General features: G+C 36.7%; 2 protein-coding genes across 4 annotated transcripts; one reads left to right on the forward strand and one right to left on the reverse strand.

The window, feature by feature from the left end:
- Nucleotides 1-5,395: 5,395 nt before the first annotated feature.
- LOC103711104 (purple acid phosphatase 17-like) lies at nucleotides 5,396-8,407 on the forward strand. 3 transcript variants are annotated; one of them, XM_039129367.2, is made up of 8 exons: nucleotides 5,396-5,526; nucleotides 5,610-5,784; nucleotides 6,603-6,759; nucleotides 6,846-6,953; nucleotides 7,052-7,179; nucleotides 7,259-7,387; nucleotides 7,493-7,560; nucleotides 7,646-8,407. In XM_039129367.2, the coding sequence occupies exons 1-8, from the start codon at nucleotides 5,513-5,515 to the stop codon at nucleotides 7,854-7,856; spliced, it is 990 nt and encodes a 329-aa protein (XP_038985295.1). In that variant the 5' UTR covers nucleotides 5,396-5,512; the 3' UTR covers nucleotides 7,857-8,407. The 3 variants fall into 3 exon arrangements, with proteins under 3 accessions (XP_038985295.1, XP_088577584.1, XP_008795327.2); XM_088721458.1 differs by having other exon boundaries at nucleotides 5,425-5,481; nucleotides 7,646-8,268; XM_008797105.4 differs by lacking the exon at nucleotides 5,396-5,526 and having other exon boundaries at nucleotides 5,533-5,784; nucleotides 7,646-8,268.
- A 2,790-nt stretch (nucleotides 8,408-11,197) lies between these two features.
- LOC103711106 (actin-1) lies at nucleotides 11,198-17,262 on the reverse strand. Its single transcript, XM_008797106.5, has 5 exons — nucleotides 16,875-17,262; nucleotides 13,911-13,979; nucleotides 13,205-13,598; nucleotides 11,772-12,385; nucleotides 11,198-11,551 (listed from the first exon to the last, which is right to left on the reverse strand). The coding sequence occupies exons 2-5, from the start codon at nucleotides 13,968-13,970 to the stop codon at nucleotides 11,486-11,488; spliced, it is 1,134 nt and encodes a 377-aa protein (XP_008795328.1). The 5' UTR covers nucleotides 13,971-13,979; nucleotides 16,875-17,262; the 3' UTR covers nucleotides 11,198-11,485.
- Between the last annotated feature and the right edge of the window lie 1,885 nt (nucleotides 17,263-19,147).

The raw sequence follows: 19,147 nt of genomic DNA on the forward strand, positions 1-19,147 counted from the left end.
TATTCTGTTCTGCTTAACAAAATTTGTGAAAACTACAAATTTCACCACCTTTTCCTGTCTAGTTTTCCCTTCAAAAGATTACTGTAATTTGCCTGATCATAATACTCTAACCTTTTATGAACATATCATGTGAATATTCCAATCTCTATTCCTAGAATTTACCCATTCACGAGTACTAGAAGGCATTTGCTGCCCTATAAAAGATATATTGTCGAAGTCGTTGCTTCTCTCCGGAACCGTGTTGGAGCTCTCTGTGGATCTGGAATTAAGTTCTACATATCCAACCAAGAAATTCTAGTAGTTCCTAGTTAAGAGGTCATATTTACGTTCTTCTATAAAGATGAGGTTGAAGGCGAGAGGGAAAAGCTCTCCGTCAAAAGCACTAAGAAATCCCACTTAATCTTGCAGCTCCATTTTAGGGAAGTAATGTACTGGAAAACAAACAAATATGCAAAAGAAGAATATGTTACATGAAAGGAACCATCTAACAACCATCGTCAATGCTTTTCCGGATAAGCAATTTATTCATATTCAAGTGAAAATGTCATATGACCTACGTAGTCTGTCTTTGTTAAGCATCTATCATTTCTTGGATATAATTTTGTTTGGAGTCTAAGTTAAATGAAGAATTTACTCTAGGATTATATCATCAATTAAATGTTAGATAGTTAAACCCTTTGGTGAAAGTCCAACCAAAAGTTTAATATAGTAGGTGTATAGGCTCATGTATATGAGATCACTACCTTGGAACCCTAGAATATCCGATGTAGGACTATTCCTTAATGCTTGTCTTACGTGCAGGGTTGTTGATTAGCTAACATAGGAAACTTAGTTTGCTAGAGGTCACAAGTTTAGATCACCTCTATGGTACTTATTTAATTAACTTATCTCGCTCCCACTTTGCTATAAATCTAGTATCCACTTAGTTTGATCCTATTCTTATCAACTTAACTATTTTGATGCTAACTGATCAATTAAACACTTTTCTCTTTTTTTCACTTTTCCAATCATGGCATGCCATACTGGCTCGAATCGGATGGTATAAAGCATTCCGTACCATACCGATACGAGTGGCGTACCAACACTCAATACGCCAAAAAAACTTCATACCGTACTGTACTAATATTGTGCTAGTGTGGCACCGGTACAGAGTCCAGTATCGAGACGGTAAATCTTACTTCCAATACTTCTAAAGAGTATATACTTGATTGATTTGAAACATTTTTTATGAAAATACTTAATTGAACTGCAATGATGAGTTGGGCCATTTTATGTTGCCATGGTTTTGTATTGCAGCTCTTTCAAGGCAAAACCCTTGTTTTCTTCTCTTCAATGAAGTTACCAACATCAAAAAGAGAATTAGCTAACCTCCACTTTGCTGAAATTCATTCACTATCGAGTAGTCTTCTTTCATTTTTTTTAATCATTCTACCAAGACTTTTAAAGAGTATATATTTGATTGAATTGAAACATTTTTCTTGAAAATACTGAATTGAACTGCTATGTTGACTAAGGCCATTTTAAGTTGCCATTGTTTTACAGTGTAGCATCTTTCATGGCAAAGCCCTTGTTTTCTTCCCTTCAGTGAAGTTGCCCACATCCAAAAAATGAATTAGTTAAACTCCACTTTGCTGAAAATCCAAACAAACATTTTAATGGCTTGCAACTGCAGCTTAGTTCACCATGGAGTACTCATCCTTGGATTTTTTTTTTTAATGTTTTTCTGAGATCTCTAATGCTCTTTTCTGTGCTAAGAGCCAGTTTATCCGTTGTTGAGCTTCTTCATTAATTAACTAATGCTTCTTCGTCTTGCTCCACTTAATTTAGTTAACCTTTTATTACATTTTTTCTCCTTAGTTTACATCATTGTTCCCTTCTAGAGTGTTTTGAGTTTTCATTTTCAGATACACTAATACCACAAAGGCATCAGCAAAACTTGGCACATTTAATATTACAACCTTTTTCGACCTTTTTCTAGATTTGTGAAGTCTGTTAAAATTCTCCTCTTGTCCAGTGTCCACCTCAGATGAACATATTGGTGTAGCTGGTGTGAAGCTTGACAGGAAAAACAAATAATTATACATAGCAGTTATTCATGTAACATCTCTACGAGGTGGCCGAAATATTGGTGGTATACTGCTCGTAAGCTCTTGTTTTGTGGGTTCAACGGGCTGCGCCAAAGACTGCAATGGACAGCCCAAATCCAGAAGCTGGATTTAAGCCCAAGGGCCCTTGACAAGCTTAACTGAGTAGAGCTCAGCCTAACCTAATCATCACAACAGCCCAAATCTACAGAAGGCCGCCAAAAAAAAAGAAAAAAAAAGTAAAATGTTGAAAACTCACTATTTTATTAGACATACTTTTAGCGTATTACGAATTTGTTTGTGTGCATTTGCCATTTATATTCCCCAAAAAAAGGCTAATCTATGAATATTTACAGAGACAAATTTTCTTAAAGCACTACAAAAGAGAGAAAACAAGAATATGACCATCTTTTGATATTCTAGCTGCTGCACTTTTCTGGACCTATTGGAAGGAGCACAACTCAAAAATCTTTCTAAACTAATCAGCTTTATCCATATCGTTAAGATCCACTCTATCACTTCTCATTTTTCGGTATATGCTCTGTAATCGAAAGAAAATCCTATGTTTCTCTAAGGTTTGAAATAGTATTGGTAAGATATTGATTTAATCATTTTTTTGGGGTCCTTTTGGCAGACCTCTGTGCTACTGGTATTTCAATACACACCATGCAACATGCTTTCTGAAATTGATAAAACAAATAGCAGATTCATAGTCTATCTATTCATCAATATTGAACAAGCGGGAAGTACCAAGTGGTCAGCACCAAGCCGATTCCCGGAACCCATCAGATTCCTCTCTTGACCAACCAAGATTGCTGCATTGAGGCAATTTTCTTATCCACTCGCCAATTTCATTTCTCCGGTGTCTCATTATGTTTATAAGGAGTAACACTTAATTCTCTATAATCTCTGTCCTCAAGTATTGTCCCACCCTCAACCTATCACTTGAGTCAGCTATGTGACATGACCATATGGCCACTAGCGCTTGGCCTTAGAGAACATGCATGACCTACAAGATGAACAAAATTCAAATAACACCAGAATTTTCAATCAAAAATATAATAACCATAATAATCCAATTAAATAATTTACTTTTATCAAATAGTAAAACATGTTTAACAACATAAATCAATTGTTCATCTAGTATCAGCGATAAGATAACTAATTATTCCATCGCTCAACAATCTTCTCCATTTATCCCTTACTATACATCTTCTGATTTTGGAAAAAAAAATAAAGACAAGATGATATGAGCTAACAACTCAGTAACATAATATTTTAAAGTAGGATTTAAGCGTACCAAGGGAATGCTAAATTAAAATAACACTCTACAAACATAATATTGATCTTGCAAGAAACTTTATTTTTCATCAAATCTCAAAGAATATATATATATATATATATATATATATATATATATATTCAAAAAATTATTTTTTATAAACTGATACCAAACACAATATCAAACTATGGCCACGTAAGCCGGTGGCGCAGATCAGATAACAGATGTAACAGATATAGGGTACACTAGGTGCTCGATATTATATAACAAATATCACTATTTCAATCTCCAGAAGCTTAGTATCAAAACTAGTTTTTCAAATTATAAGACAATAGGGTCAATGAACAATCCCTATTAACGAGACTAGATCATAGTCATACTGAGAATATATATATATATATATATATATATATATATATATATATATATGTATGAGAAAAGAGCATATTGAGAATACAGAAATTTTACAGTGGTTCAGAGAAATCCGCTCCTACGTCCATTCTCTAATACTTCTCTTGGAAATTTCACTATGTAATCCTCAAGATTACATAGTCAGCCAACTTCCAGTATGGTCCAACCTTTTCACAAAAGTTTCCTCTCTGAATTTTCCGAACAACACTAGCTAATTTGATAGGCATTAGCCAAGCCTTACCCACGAGATCCCTCTCTGGATCTCGCAAGATACATCATAGTTAAACACTTTTTACGACACTAGAAACCTCTTAGAGGTTAGTTATAGCCAATGAAGTTCTAAATAATTGTTTCTCTTGTGGAAGAGAGCAGTGACCTGTAGTTAATGCTTGCCCCTCTTATTGACTTTTAGCACTGAAAGTATTTTTATGCTCTCTTAACTTTTACTTATTTTCTTGTTTTCTTCTCTTATTTGTCTTTTCTCTTAAAGTTGAGGAAGATTCATATTTAAACTGGAGAGCTCGGGATCACCGCTTGTAGCCATTGGAGGTCTCTGACCACTCATTAATACAGCCATCACCATGTGACCATTTCTGCCATTGGGCTCGCTAGAGAGGGCTCTTCCTATTCCTTCCCATGATGGGATGGCTCCTAGCTATCAGGAGTTTTTTTTTATGTTTGAATTTTGAAAAACTGGGAATGACTCTTGAGAATCTGTGGTGTTGACTCTTTAGGTTGGTCAAGTTGCTCAATCCCAAGTAAACGACTCCTAGTAATCTAGAGATGACGTTTGATTCTTTGCTTAAATGACTCATCTTTGCTTAAGACGACTCCTGATTTGCTTGAGACAACTCCTGGTCGTTTAGAAATTTGCTCAGTTCTTAGGTGTCGACTCCTAATCCTCTGGGATGACTCTTCAAGTATTGTCAATTGGCTAATCAAACTGGAGACAGCTCTCAATATTTTGGAAATGACTCGTGTCCTTTGTAGGTCAACTTTTCAGCATGGGAGACAACTTTTGTTCTGCAGCTCTTCCTTTTGAGAGGACTCTTTAAGTATGCCGGTCAACTCTAAACTCTAGGTTTTGAAAAAACTAATCAAGCTGAGTGCATACATGCATACCACCAACCCACTTTTCTCAAACCCTGATTTGGACTCTATGGATTTAAGCAACAGGATTTTTCTTTCATATATCCGATGTGGGACTAAAAAAGAAATATGTTATAAAACTTTTAAACTAATTAAAATTTCAGAGATAAGGTTGGTTTTATTTTTAAAATTTAAATAATTTCAAATTAAAACTCCAACACTTCCATCTTTATAGTTCATGGTAGCGTGTCCGAATCCAAAATGGAAACAAATTTAAAAACAGAGATAATTCAAGTAATAGGCGAAGATTTCAGGGAAGATGCTACGCCATTGCTCCCACGAGAGGAAGATGAGCTGCGAGCAATTAGCGTGGCATCAAAGGAACCTGCCATGTGAGCTCCACCTCATGCAAAACACGTGGTGGTCTTTTATTGGCTGGGTGATAAGGGCTCCAGAGGAACTGCAGCCCATCATTTCCCTTTTCTCCGAAAACGATGTCTAAAAAAAAGCCAAATAGATGGCTAGAAGCAAAATATAAAGATTTTGGAGTACATTTATAGTATCCTCGTCTAAATTTATAAAATGCCATCCCCCCCCGCCAAACTCGCTTGTAAGGTAATTGCATCACCTTGGATGCTTCCAGGAAATGGCCTCTCCCTGGTTAGTACTTGTATCATTCCTCCATGATCGTTTCCCTCCCTTTGACTCCAAGTGACCAGAGCCATGGCTACCTCTCCATGCAGGCCCATCTCCCTGTTCCTCATCCTCTTTTGGGGCTCCACCATCCTCTTCCTCTCGTCGTCAGCGGAGCTCCAACGGTTCCCGCACCCGGCGAAGAGCGATGGCTCGCTGAGCATCTTGGCTGTCGGAGACTGGGGAAGAAGAGGGACTTATAACCAAACCCAAGTAGCATACCAGGTTGAGATATTTCCTTCCATATATGATTCATCTCTCCTTCTATCCTCCTTGTTCTCCTCTTGTTGATTTTAGCTTTTTGACGAGTTCTATGATTTGGAGTCGTCTTTCAAGTGAACTTTAGAGGGTGAGGGATGGATGTTTGTTTCTAGGGAGGCGAGGCAGTGGCTTCTGATGGTAGTTTTGAGGAAGTCGGGCTTTCATTCAGTCGCCAACTTTATGAGCCGCCAACCTCGCTTCTTGTCTTGTGCAGCACAAATGGCCTTTTGGGGGATAATGTCCTTTTTCCTTGCAATATTATTTCCTGATATATTTTTTTCAATGTCTTGTCAAAATTAATCTTATAATGGATTTTTTTTAGGAGAATTTCTCACACCTTGTCAGTATTTTGCTGCTTCTTTGATTTATAATTAATTGCTCTAGTATATATGCACAAAAAGTGTGAGTCTATCTATGTCTGAGATTAGCTGACTCATGTTAAATGTATTCCCATGTTTGTTTATCCTGTTTTATTGAATTCTAGATTTTTCAATTACTTAAAGGTGGAATGGTTTCTTTTAAATATTATTATGTTTTATATAATCATCACTTCACAAATTAACTAGGGCAGGATTCTGGACTTTTTTTTTTTGTTTGTCAATATGACTATCAGTTGCTCAAGAAACAAATGAAAATTGTAATTTTCTTTGTAGATAACAGACTTTTCAGGAATTTCTCCTTAGTTGTTTATGTACAATATTTTCAATTTTATTTCTTTTATAAATCGGCTATCCTAAATAATCATAGGAGCAAACTTGAGCAATTTGGTTTGATGTAAACAGATGGGAAGGATTGGGGAGGAGCTTGATATAGACTTTGTGATTTCTGTTGGCGATAATTTTTACGAGAGCGGGTTGACAGGTGTCAATGACATAGCATTCATTGAATCATTTACCAATATATACACTGCCAAGAGCTTACAGAAGCAATGGTATAGTGGTAAGTTTATTAAAAGATGATTTCCAATAGAAAGATGTAATTTTTCCTAACTATGATTAATGCTTTCTTTAACTATGATTCTCTAGTTTTGGGAAATCATGACTATAGGGGTAACGCAGTGGCACAATTGGACCCCGTACTTCAAATATTGGATAGCCGATGGCTTTGCATGAGATCCTTCATGGTTGATGCAGGTAAAGAATTTCTTTATTAGGCTTCCTAAACAGAGATTCTCATTTATGTGAGACACTATAACAAATACACAAACATGTCTTTCCCCCTTTACTTCTAGAATTTGCACAGTTTTTCTTTGTGGATACTACTCCTTTTGTCGAGAAGTACTGGACACACCCAAAAGACAATCACTATGATTGGAGGGAAGTTGCTCCTCGGGAAGAATACATCAAAGGTGTCTTAAAGGTTGTAACATGAGTGCTTTCTATGATTTAATTGAACTCCACAAGTTGCTTAACGAACATTTAATTCATTCTGTTAATAGGATTTGAATTCTGCATTGAGAGAATCTCTGGCAACTTGGAAGATTGTCATTGGTCACCATACCATTCGAAGTGTAAGCGAGCATGGAGATACCATTGAGCTTGTGAAGTTGCTCCTCCCAATGCTTAAGGTAATTGAATTGTTATTTTCTAACCTTGTGCGACTATAATTATGGGTAGTATCCTTGTCATGGTTTATAGTGTTGTCAAGTAGCTTCTGATTTTAGATTTTGCAGGCTTATGGTGTTGATCTCTATATCAATGGGCATGACCATTGCCTTGAGCACATTAGTAGCACCGACAGGTAAACACTAAATGGCTCCTCAAGATTAATATAGGAAAACATGTCTCTTGAGTTTAATTGAGATATTATTGGATTCTTCTTGCAGTCCAATCCAATTTCTAACAAGTGGAGGAGGTTCGAAGGCATGGCGAGGAATCTTCACTCCAACCACTGAAAAACTGCAATTCTTCCATGATGGGCAGGGGTTCATTTCTTTGCGTTTAACAAAAACCGACGCCGAGATTGTCTTCTATGATGTGTTTGGTAGACTTTTGCAGAGATGGAACATGAACAAACTGCTACACACTTTCATGTAGGGAAGAACAGAATTACAGCTACTAGTTAAGACAGACATTAGGGACATTGGCTTGTGAAATTTGGGAGCCCATTTTGATGTGGTGTGTAATGGACGCTGCATTGAGATTGAATTGCAAAATCTAGTTCTGAGGGCAGAGTTGATTTGGAATGGGCAAAACAGCAGCACCTAAGGATCAGTCAGTGCCTATGTATTAATATTGCCATAGTCCTCTGATTTAGTCATCAACATGAGTAGTCTTTTGCTGCTTCTAGTGCAAAAATGCCCCAAAAATAAGTGCCTTTGCTTTCATCATGCAAGTGGAGGACATTTTTGATTGCTACTCATGATGAGGGTATAGCAGAAGCCATGACATAGTCGAATTTATGTATATATTAGGAAAAAAATAAAATGTCCTAGCTTGGCACTGCAAAGTTGATTTTTGGAGAAGAGAACAGTACTCACAATACTGTTAATAAGCTGACTTTTTCCCATTCTTGCAATATGATACTACAGGCATCTATTTTGGAGTGCATAATTCCCAATGAAAAATGAAATAAAGACTTGGTCGTATGTTCTGGTGCACTGCTGAGAATGCTTTGTTGGGGAAGAAAGGGGAGGGGGTGAGGGCTCTAATTCTATATGAACCACTAACTATTCCCACTAACCAAGATTACATGATAAAACTCAATATATTCATAATTCCATAATTCCATTGGAAGCAGGGTGCTACTTTTCCTCCATCAGCAATAAAAAAATAAATAAATCATGGAGCAAATCTAGATCCACTTCAATCGAATAAAGTATGATCGGTTCCTCCATAAATGTATGAAATAATACTAAAAAAAACAATGAAATCATGGAGAAAATCTATATCCACTTCACTTGAATAAAATTTAATCGGTTCCTCCGTAAATATATGAAATTGTACTACTAACCGTAGTGAATGGGGTATCATCACTTTGATAGAGTAATTACGAGGACAAGACTCATATCACAGTGTCTATCGAACTAGGAAAACCCATTCAACAATTCAAGCCTTGTAATACTTGATAAATCCATCGTAGTAACTTTTAGTTCTGTAAACCCACGTATGATCCACCAATTTATCAAACAAAGATCTAAAATCCTAGTGCAGGAGGATCAAAGAGCTCAGTGAAAACGCTTGTCATCTGAAAGGTTTATAGCAAACTTGGAATCAGAAGCCGGCAGAAAAGAAAAGCATAGGATAAGGACTGGTAGAAAAGAGCCATTTTAAACTAAACGCCAATCTAAGCTCAAGATTTAGCAGGTAACGGTGACAGTAGTTTTTCCTGTCATTCTCTTGTAATATGATGTGCTGTCTTTCGCTAGAATAGAAGAAAATCTACATTATTCTATTGATCCGTGTTTTTCTTTTCCCCCTCAAACAAACATTGTTTTATTGATCAGTTTAAAAGAAAAAAGATAAACTACTGCATGACTCTGACAATTATACTTGGGTTCTTTATGTGCGTGGGTTGTTAGTAGTCCCTAACATTTTCAATTCAAATAATGGAGTTGGCAAGATCTCCATCTACTTTCTGAGCTGGTTTATCAAATACACTGTTTAGCAAAGACAAACCAACCACAAAATCCTTGAACATATATTCTGTGGCATCAGCACTAGGCTGGAAATAATGTTTTAAATGGAATAGAAAGATTCCAACAACAGATACCCACATCCAATATCACTGTGAAGTACTTTAATAATCCTCCCAACTGACATTAGCTAAGGATGTGGGATCCATTCATTAAGGCCAGCGCATGAGGATCCTCATTGGTGATCCTCTCCAATCATCTCCAAACAAATGGATACTTCTCTCTCTTTCTTTCTGTTTTCTTTTTCTTTTTCTTTTTTCTGGTAGGTGAGGGATTTCTTCCAAACTACCGTCCACCCGATTTCATGAGAAATTTCTTAAGGTAAGATTTGGTGACCTAAATGGAATCACCAAGATATTTTTAGATCACTGGTGATCCTTATTTCGGGATGATCTGATCCCCAATAATTTAAAATCACTGTTTTTAGTATGCTATGTTTCAGTGATTAAAGCTTTCTAGGCTAACCAATTTGGTATTCCATGAGAACCCAATATCATTCACCATATAATATATTTAAAATCACTTTGAGAAAACACCTCCCAACAATTGAATTCAGATTCTATTACCAACTGGAGCACAACCAGTCTGGCCCATATCATGGGCTTAACATCTTGCACTAAAGTGTCTGTTAGATGTTACGAAACCATATAATATATTTTAACTTATATTTCCCAAAAAAAAGCATGCTTCGAAACAAAGAATAAGCTCATAAATGGATATATCTAAGCTAGCAGAAAGAGAGATCATTCCTATTTCAGTTCAAGGATTAGAAATAATTAGTTGATGGCTTCGTTCTTGATGCAAAAGAATGTAGCCATAACCATCAAGCCTTAATACAACTGTTTGGTGTTTGATGCAAAATAACCAATATAATATGATGGAGAGTGCCACTAAGAAGGACGTAAACTAAGTTATTTCATTTTCCAAAATGGATGGTAAATTAGCTCTAGTAGCTTGGATTTTAATGGTTAAGAAGATAGGTGAATGCAGAGGATTCATGCAGACACTACTACCAGCTTCCGTGAAATTCTTCAATATGTCCGGCATTCTGAATATTCTTTTATGTACCTAAATCTTATTTCGGGGAAAATAGATAGATTAGCTTGTCAAGTCAAAATTCGAACAACTTATCAATATAGCTTGCAGGCATGGATCCAATGATTGGGAGATGCCTAAAGAAATGATGAGAAAAAAGATCGTCTCCAACAAGCTATTTTGGAAGCTGAGAACTTAAAATTGAAAAGGAATTTTTCTCCAGCGATCAGCAGAAAGATCAAGAACTCCAAAAAAGATCTAAAAGGAATCAATGATGAGAAACAAAGTTAAAATGGCCGCGAACTGGAAAGCAGTGACATCAAAAAGGATGAAAAGAAATTTAAACAAAATGATACATATCATTTCAAGCACAAGATATGACTAGTGTTAGGATAAACAGCATCATCCATGTCATCATCCCATAGTTAGCAGGCCACCCAAAACAAGCCATTGAAACAGTTAATAGGATAGGTAAAATCAAAATAAATTGAACAAATACCTGCAGGGCAAACAATTTCTGAAGCGAATGATGTACAAGTAAAAGCTTCACCAGACCCAATTTAAAGCAGCATCATTGAACAAAAGCAAGATTAGTGTCAGAATAAACACTGACAGCCAAAAGTGTGGTTTCCCTGGAGATGTAAGCAGGCTATCCAAGACAAGTAAACTGCCTCCACAGTGCAGATAAAATCATGTCGAACAACCATCTGGTAGAAAAGGTATACTTATTGGAGAAAACGTATAAAAGGTTAAAGCCTTATCAAACCCAATCTGAAGCAGCATTATTAGCCACCCCTCAAATTACAAGGTTCACCATCGTCTGGACAACAATGCCAAAAGAAAGGGCCACTTGGATGTTTTTTCGGGGAACAGCACCAATAGTGGCATCGTTAACACCACTGTAAGATAAAACTGCAAAAGAAAGAAAAAAGAGCTAGCACCATCTCCATGCATGGGACGTCTGTTATCTTCATCTCACCTCCCAGCATAGCACAATTAGAAGCATTTCCTGTGCACGATTGATGGGCCAGACTCATCATACTCTGCCTTTGCAATCCACATCTGCCACAGACAAGAAGCCATCACCCACCAAAACAAGATATAAGAAATCAGAAATTTATGAAACATTCATGTTTCTCGGATCATATGACAGCCCCACAAATATAGTATCTTCAGTCAAATAATTGTGTTCACGTTATTGAGACAATGAACTAGAATTCATGTCTGTGTTTAGTGTATGCTGGCACAGAAGCTAAGATTATTAGTTTCAGTTAGTATTCACCTGTTGGAAAGTACTAAGGGATGCCAAGATGGAGCCTCCGATCCAAACACTGTACTTCCTTTCTGGGGGAGCCACCACTTTAATCTTCATGCTGCTAGGTGCTAGTGCAGTGATCTCCTTGCTCATCCTGTCAGCAATACCTGGGAACATGGTGGACCCACCACTCAAAACAATGTTGCCGTACAAATCCTTCCTTATATCTACATCACACTTCATGATGGAATTGTAGGTGGTCTCATGTATGCCTGCAGCTTCCATCCCAATCATTGATGGCTGGAAAAGAACCTCCGGGCAACGGAACCGTTCAGCACCAATGGTGATCACCTGCCCATCAGGCAGCTCATAGCTCTTCTCCACGGATGAGCTGGTCTTTGCCATCTCTAGCTCCTGCTCATAATCGAGAGCAATGTATGCTAGCTTCTCCTTCATGTCCCGTACAATTTCACGCTCAGCCGTGGTAGTAAAGGAGTAGCCACGCTCAGTCAGAATTTTCATGAGGGCATCAGTCAGGTCACGACCTGCCAGATCTAGACGAAGGATTGCATGCGGTAGTGCATATCCTTCATAGATAGGGACAGTGTGACTGACACCATCACCAGAGTCCAGCACAATACCTATAGAAGACCATCCAGAGAAGCACAAGGATGATGCATGCAGTTTATAATATTATAGCTGAAAAAAGTTAGCAATTCTACAATAAGCAAAGATTTGAATTATAAGATCATTTTTTTTGAGCAGGAATTGTAAGATCACATTCTGACATGCAAAATGCAAAGTTATTACCTTTTCAAATAACTTCTACAACAGAGATATCAGAAATAGTAGCTGTTGAACTACAAGATAAGCCAATCGATGCTCATTACCACATGAACAAAGTCAAAATAAATAACTTCTAAATTCGGAAATTCAAGTTTATAGCCATTGTAACTGTGTCATAAGACAATCAAGACTCATCTATCAAAATAGATCTAAAAAAAAATATTCATCTAGAACAGAACCCACATATTTTCCAGAAAATAGGTCAGTGTGTGGGACGGTTAAAAAGGTTTAGGGAAATTAAAATACTGAAAGAACCCTAACATGAAAAAATAAAAAGCAACAAAAGATACACATTTTGCATTAAGTAAACAAAAGAATATGCTAATAATGAAATGGCTACAATGAGGCAATGACTGATTTCACAACTTCCGAAAGTTGTATTCGCTCACTGCCACTTTCTCTGAAACTGTCAATAATCTGTGAAGCATTTCATAGCTCATCTAAATCCTCCAATTTGTTAATCAGAATTCTTCATTAAACTGAAGTTTTCATGGCATATGTACAATCTTGTATTTAATATGTTTTTTTCTATGGTATATAGATGAAAATATTATGCAGAAATCAAGAAATTGAACCATCAGATATTGATACAGAGAGGTACTGGACTTGCTCACCTGTTGTGCGACCACTAGCATAAAGAGACAGAACGGCCTGGATAGCCACATACATAGCTGGAGTGTTGAAGGTTTCAAACATGATTTGAGTCATCTTCTCACGATTGGCCTTGGGGTTGAGAGGTGCCTCAGTAAGAAGAACAGGGTGTTCCTCTGGGGCCACACGAAGCTCGTTGTAGAAAGTATGATGCCAGATCTTCTCCATGTCATCCCAGTTACTGACAATACCATGCTCAATAGGGTATTTCAGAGTTAAAATACCACGCTTGGATTGAGCCTCATCCCCAACGTATGCATCTTTTTGGCCCATACCAACCATCACACCAGTGTGACGCGGGCGGCCCACAATGCTAGGGAAAACAGCTCTTGGAGCATCATCTCCAGCAAATCCAGCCTTCAAAATAGTCAGAATAATAGCAATAAGATAAAAATCTATAATACTTTCATGCACCCAAACTACATATTTAAAAAAAAAAAAATAAGTGCGACGGAGTCCTAAAAACAGAACTAGTAACATAATTACAAAATGTAAAAAGTCAAGCTTCGATGTTAGTATTAAATATTTGGCAATTCATATTACACATGGTACAATATCATGAAGGATACTTCCCTACATAGTATTAGATAGACAGTAACAATGATTGGAATAGCTCAGGAAGAATAAACATCAAAAGCTTTAAGAAACAAATGAATCCAGAATGTATACCTTAACCATTCCAGTGCCATTATCACACACAAGAGGCTGAATATCCTCAGCATCTGCCATCTTTTATCTCTGAAAAAGAAAGGTACCAGTTTAAGATTCAGAGAAACATAAAATGAAAAGAGAAAATTTAAGTTGTGCAAGATAAAAGAAACTACAGGTGCAGCTAGATATCAAATGGTACAAAAACATCAGATATTGATTTTATCCAAATCTATAACCAGTCAGAGAAATTCTTTTGCAAGATAATGTTTTATTAAAATGTTGATTGATCAAAGTCAGCTGAAGGAGAAAAATTTCCAAAAGAAGATACAAATTTTACTTTTCACCGACTACTACGATAATGGATGTAAGGGACTACAATAATCAAATACATAAGATGCATCAGTATTCAGGTAAAAACCCAGGTGGTTGCATGTTTTGATCAACTATGGAATATGTTATCTCTAGCAATCTATGATATTCTTTGTTAATTTACACCACAAGCCCGTTTATACTAGTAGACTATCCAGTTTATGCAAACACACCAAAGTCAACATGACTTGACACAACATGCACGACTCATGCTTGGTTCAAAAAGGAGAACTTTTGAGGGACTAGAAAGACAATATACACCTGCACCAACACTCATGAAGAAATCCCTGCACCATAGTTGCCCTCTCAAGTCTCCTCAGATCCTTTTACATTTAATCCATTTTTTGGGGTTCATTTTAGTCAAAACTTGCCCAACTTAGCATGAAGTGCAGCAAGAGCATTTGAGTTAAGTAGTTTGTCATCTCTTGCCTAAACTCTAATTAATTCATAATTACATGATGAGTCATTTTCTGGTTATAAATTTTACTTTATAATTATCCAATTATGTTTACCATTCTCCTGTCATTGTCTTCCCCACATAATAAAATGTCGTAGTCAATGGTTACATCCTTAGCTAGCTCCCTTCCATTTGATATCTTGCTCAATCATAACAAAAATATCCATTTCATCATTATATCTGCAATCTTGGCACTTCACCTATCAAACAGCATGCAAGTTTTTCTTGATGAAAATCAACTTTGTCACCACTATCCCATGAGGTGTCCAAAGCCTTGCTCATATGTCACTCAAACAGGATGAGATTCAAATGTATCCCTTAAGAGGCCTTCTAACTACTGATCATCTATTTGTTACTGAACATATTAAGTCTCAGTGCTTAACTAGCCTCTAGTGAAGCACATCGAAGTGCCAAACTTAAACTAATTTCAGGATCAATATTCCAACTGATATGGGTGTCCCTGACAGTTGGACAAATATATACAGATATAAAACCAAATGAGCATTATCATATGAATCATATTCTACTATATAACCGAAACTCTAGTGGAGTGCATTCTGAAGTTCTGCATCTCTGCATTTCCATGGCTTCATGCAAAGCACATGCCACATTCGAGTCAGTATTGTAGAAGTAAACATAGCATATGTAAAATGCAAAATAGATTTCTTGAAATCACAAGCAGATGATAAGACACAATCACTATTGTCGATAGTTTAAGGCAGACTGGTCCTAATATAGCTTATCATTCTTTTCTTAATTTTGTGATGATCATTCAAAAAAAGGAAAACTACCTGATATGTCCCTTATACAAAGTTTTCCTCTTTCTCTCTTCATCTTCTAAATAAATGCAAATGATAGAAGGAAGATTAATTGGAAGATTAAAACAAATTTAATTAAAACATATTCCCAAACTCGATACTCGGTTACCACAAATCTGCTAATCAACTATAAGTTAATATATGTCAAAGTATCAAATTTTATTGCAATTCTGATTTTGATTCTTTTACTTGTATGGCAGCAACTGTACACCAGTTCACCTGGATAACTGGACTGCAATGCTATAATACAGCAAGCAACTAGAAAACCCTGTTGGTACTATGCTTAAAAATCAAGGTCATCCAAAGTGCATGAATTTTGATATTTGCATGAACGTGTGCCAAAAAATATCGAATAAATAGCACACTGCACACCTCAATCTGCCTTCATTGACTTTCCACATGTTCCACATTTGTATGCTGATATGATTTCTCTTTCATATAAATGGATATAACATCATTCGAAATCAAATTCAACATATCATCTCACCATTAAACAGAAAAGAAATGATAGTGAAGCCCTAAAGCCATGAAACACATTAAAAAAAAAAAGAAATATTGGATGCGAGTTGATTACATTTTTTTTTTTTGATGCCAACATATCATCAATTAAGATTGCAATTAATCATAATGTGATTGCATAATGCACGATCACCTTCCCTCACAGAAACTTCGCTTCCATATGCATGAAGAGTGTGAAAGAGTAATACAAACAAAGAATTATTGAATGATGTAAAAGAATTTATTTGTCAATGGAATCATATGACAGCATGTCATCAACCCAGCACGGTAAACATTACTACTAAACCTCCAAATACCAAAAATAGTCAACGTGACAAATTTTTCTTTTCTATGAATCATGTGGGAGGCCATCCATTTGGCTTTCCATGATCAGTTTCACTATCTTGGTTATCATCCTACCAACTTTACATATACCAATCTCCTTTTCTTCTTTTTTTTTTTAAAAAAAGGGTAATGCATTAAAAAATTCCCAAGCTTTCTAAGCAGTCCAAGGGAAAAGTAAAATTGACCTAGATCAAGCTGCCCTACAACTCTGATCAAACCAGCCCCATCATAATATGCATGAAATACATTAAAGATCGCAACGATGAAAAAATATTCTACACTGAATCAAAAGAGAAATGAGCACGTGCTCCAATCACTCCAGAAAGAAAAAATCCACAAAGGAGACCAAAAGATCCAGAAAAAAGGGCGGAAGGAGGGAAAAAGATGTTCTTTCAATCAAAGAAAGCGATCGTAGCTGCAGAATCCCGGTCGAGAAATGCAGTCTGAATCACGAAGTAAGATCAGAAAAACGCAATGCAAGGGGATCGAGTTTACCCAAAGACCGGTGAGAAGACGAAAACAAGAACAAGCGAGGGCAATCGTTCTGGGACGGAGCGAAGCCCTAGATCCCTCTTTTCTTTTCTTCTCTTGTTCAAATCTTTGTCGCCGGACTAAGTTTAACGTTTCCAGGGGATTATGGCGTTTAAGAGGGGGAGAGGTAACGAGGGTTCGTTTTTCCCGCCCCAAGAAATAGGAACTGGCGCCCGCTTCTCCCTCCCCACCGCTCCCGAACCCCCCTCGCCCACGAGACCTGGTATTATTTGCCCGGCCAAGATCAAAGCCTTTGCTTTTGCTTTCCTTTCCTTATCCGGACCCGACCGTTTTTCTTTTTCTTTTTTTTTTTTTCCTTTGTTGTTGTTGCTGCTGCTGCTGGTGGTAGAGCAGGTATTTCATATATCACATGTATGAATATACGCAATCGAATCAAAAAAACAAAAAGTTTCAAAGTGCTCCAAACATATCTCTCTCCAGTCCATAGAGTACCTCCTGAGTAGCTCGCTACATATGCCGCTACACAGTTGGACGTCTTGTTAGCTTCACGATATACATGCATGGCCTGAAATGTAACGTCCTCACTCACCATCATTCAAATATCGTGAAACAAGAGATGAACTCCGCCATCGTTGTTCGGACCTTTTCGGGCCCAACTGTAGCTGAGTCATTCTTCAATAGGGTTAAACTCGCCTGAAGCACCCGCCGCGCGTAACACATGCCTATCCAGGCCACCCGTAGCTCTCGATATATTCATGTGCACGTCTAGCTAATCTTTATGCTAATAATATACTAAAAGTTTTTATCAGCAACAATGATAGTAAATGGCATAAAATCATCATAACAGAAGGAAAATTAATATTCTGCGCTAGAATCGTATGTGACATATTCAAACCACAAACCTAATTGAAAGTCATAATAATTTTCCCACATAAATATGTAATTATGTATAATATATTAATAAAAAATGTCATGTATGTTACTATGTGCACTTTATACTTGCATGAATTGCTGGTGGGAAATTACTTGGAAACAAAAACTAATTGATGTTGCAAATAGGAACATATTGGTAGTTACTAAAATAGTAAAACCAAAGTTATAAAGTAGTTTGGAAAAAACTTAAAGAAGTGTTAGACAAAATATCGAAAATGTAAAATTATAATTTACTATAGAGTTACTGCATATTCTATTAAGCGTTTGGATCCAAACCAAATCCAATAAGGAAAATCTAAAATCAAATATGGTTTAGAGAAAAGCCTGGAACCAAATTCAAACTCATTTTAGTAATTTTGAATTTGGATTTTGCTTGATCTAACCCATTTACACGTCCACTTACAATGGTCTTCATATTTGTTACAACTTTGTAACTTGATATTAGCGAGCAAACTCAAAGCATAGGGCTTAGGCCAAACACTAGTTTATACTTGGAGTTATAGCATGCGGTACCTTTTAACAATAATTGAGCTCAAATGCTATCGACCTTGAGAGTTGAAACAATTCCCCTAACATGGCCTTCACACAAGAGATGGTATTTCTAGCTAAACAAGGTAAGAGGGCAAATATGAAAGACAACCATGCAGCTAACAAGAAAGATAACCTTGAGGCTGGCTCTTAAGTTGCATTCCTTAACAGGTACCTGGTGGCTTTCCTTAACACCCCCATCAAAATGAAGTTGCTTAACATTGCTGTGTGAATAGCTGAAGTTTGGAGAACATGAATCTAAATTGATGTTTATATGAATTTTTATCCAAAGGTCTACATGCTAAAAGTCAGATGGAAAGAGGTAATATAGTTGTTCCTTTTAGAACATGATGTCGCGCAAAATGGTAGTCTATTTCAATGTACTTTGTATGCTTATAAAAGACATCATTGTGTCCAATTTAAATGGCACTCTTATTGTCACAATATGAAGGGGCAGGTGAAGTAGAAGTAACTCTTATATTTTCTAGAAGCCACCATTACTAAATAATCTTAGAAGTAGTGTCAGTCAAGGCTCTATACTCTGCGTCTGTTGAAGAACGAGCAACAACTAGTTACTTTTTGCTTTCTCACCAAATCAAGGAATCACCTAAAAAGATGCAAAATCTAGTAGTGTATTGGCAATTTTGAACATCACCAGCCCAGTCTATGTGAGAGTATACCCAAAGATTAAGATAGAAATTTGAAGAATAGAAGACACCATAAGTAAGTATGCCCAATATAATGTAAGATTTGAAGGACAATAGCATAATGAACAGAACAAGAGGTTACCATGAACTGACCAATTATGTGGATAG

This window comes from Phoenix dactylifera, chromosome 5, assembly GCF_051530095.1.
Source record: "Phoenix dactylifera cultivar Ajwa chromosome 5, Ajwa_hap1_PhDact_Kaust_v1.1, whole genome shotgun sequence".
NCBI lineage: Eukaryota > Viridiplantae > Streptophyta > Magnoliopsida > Arecales > Arecaceae > Phoenix > Phoenix dactylifera.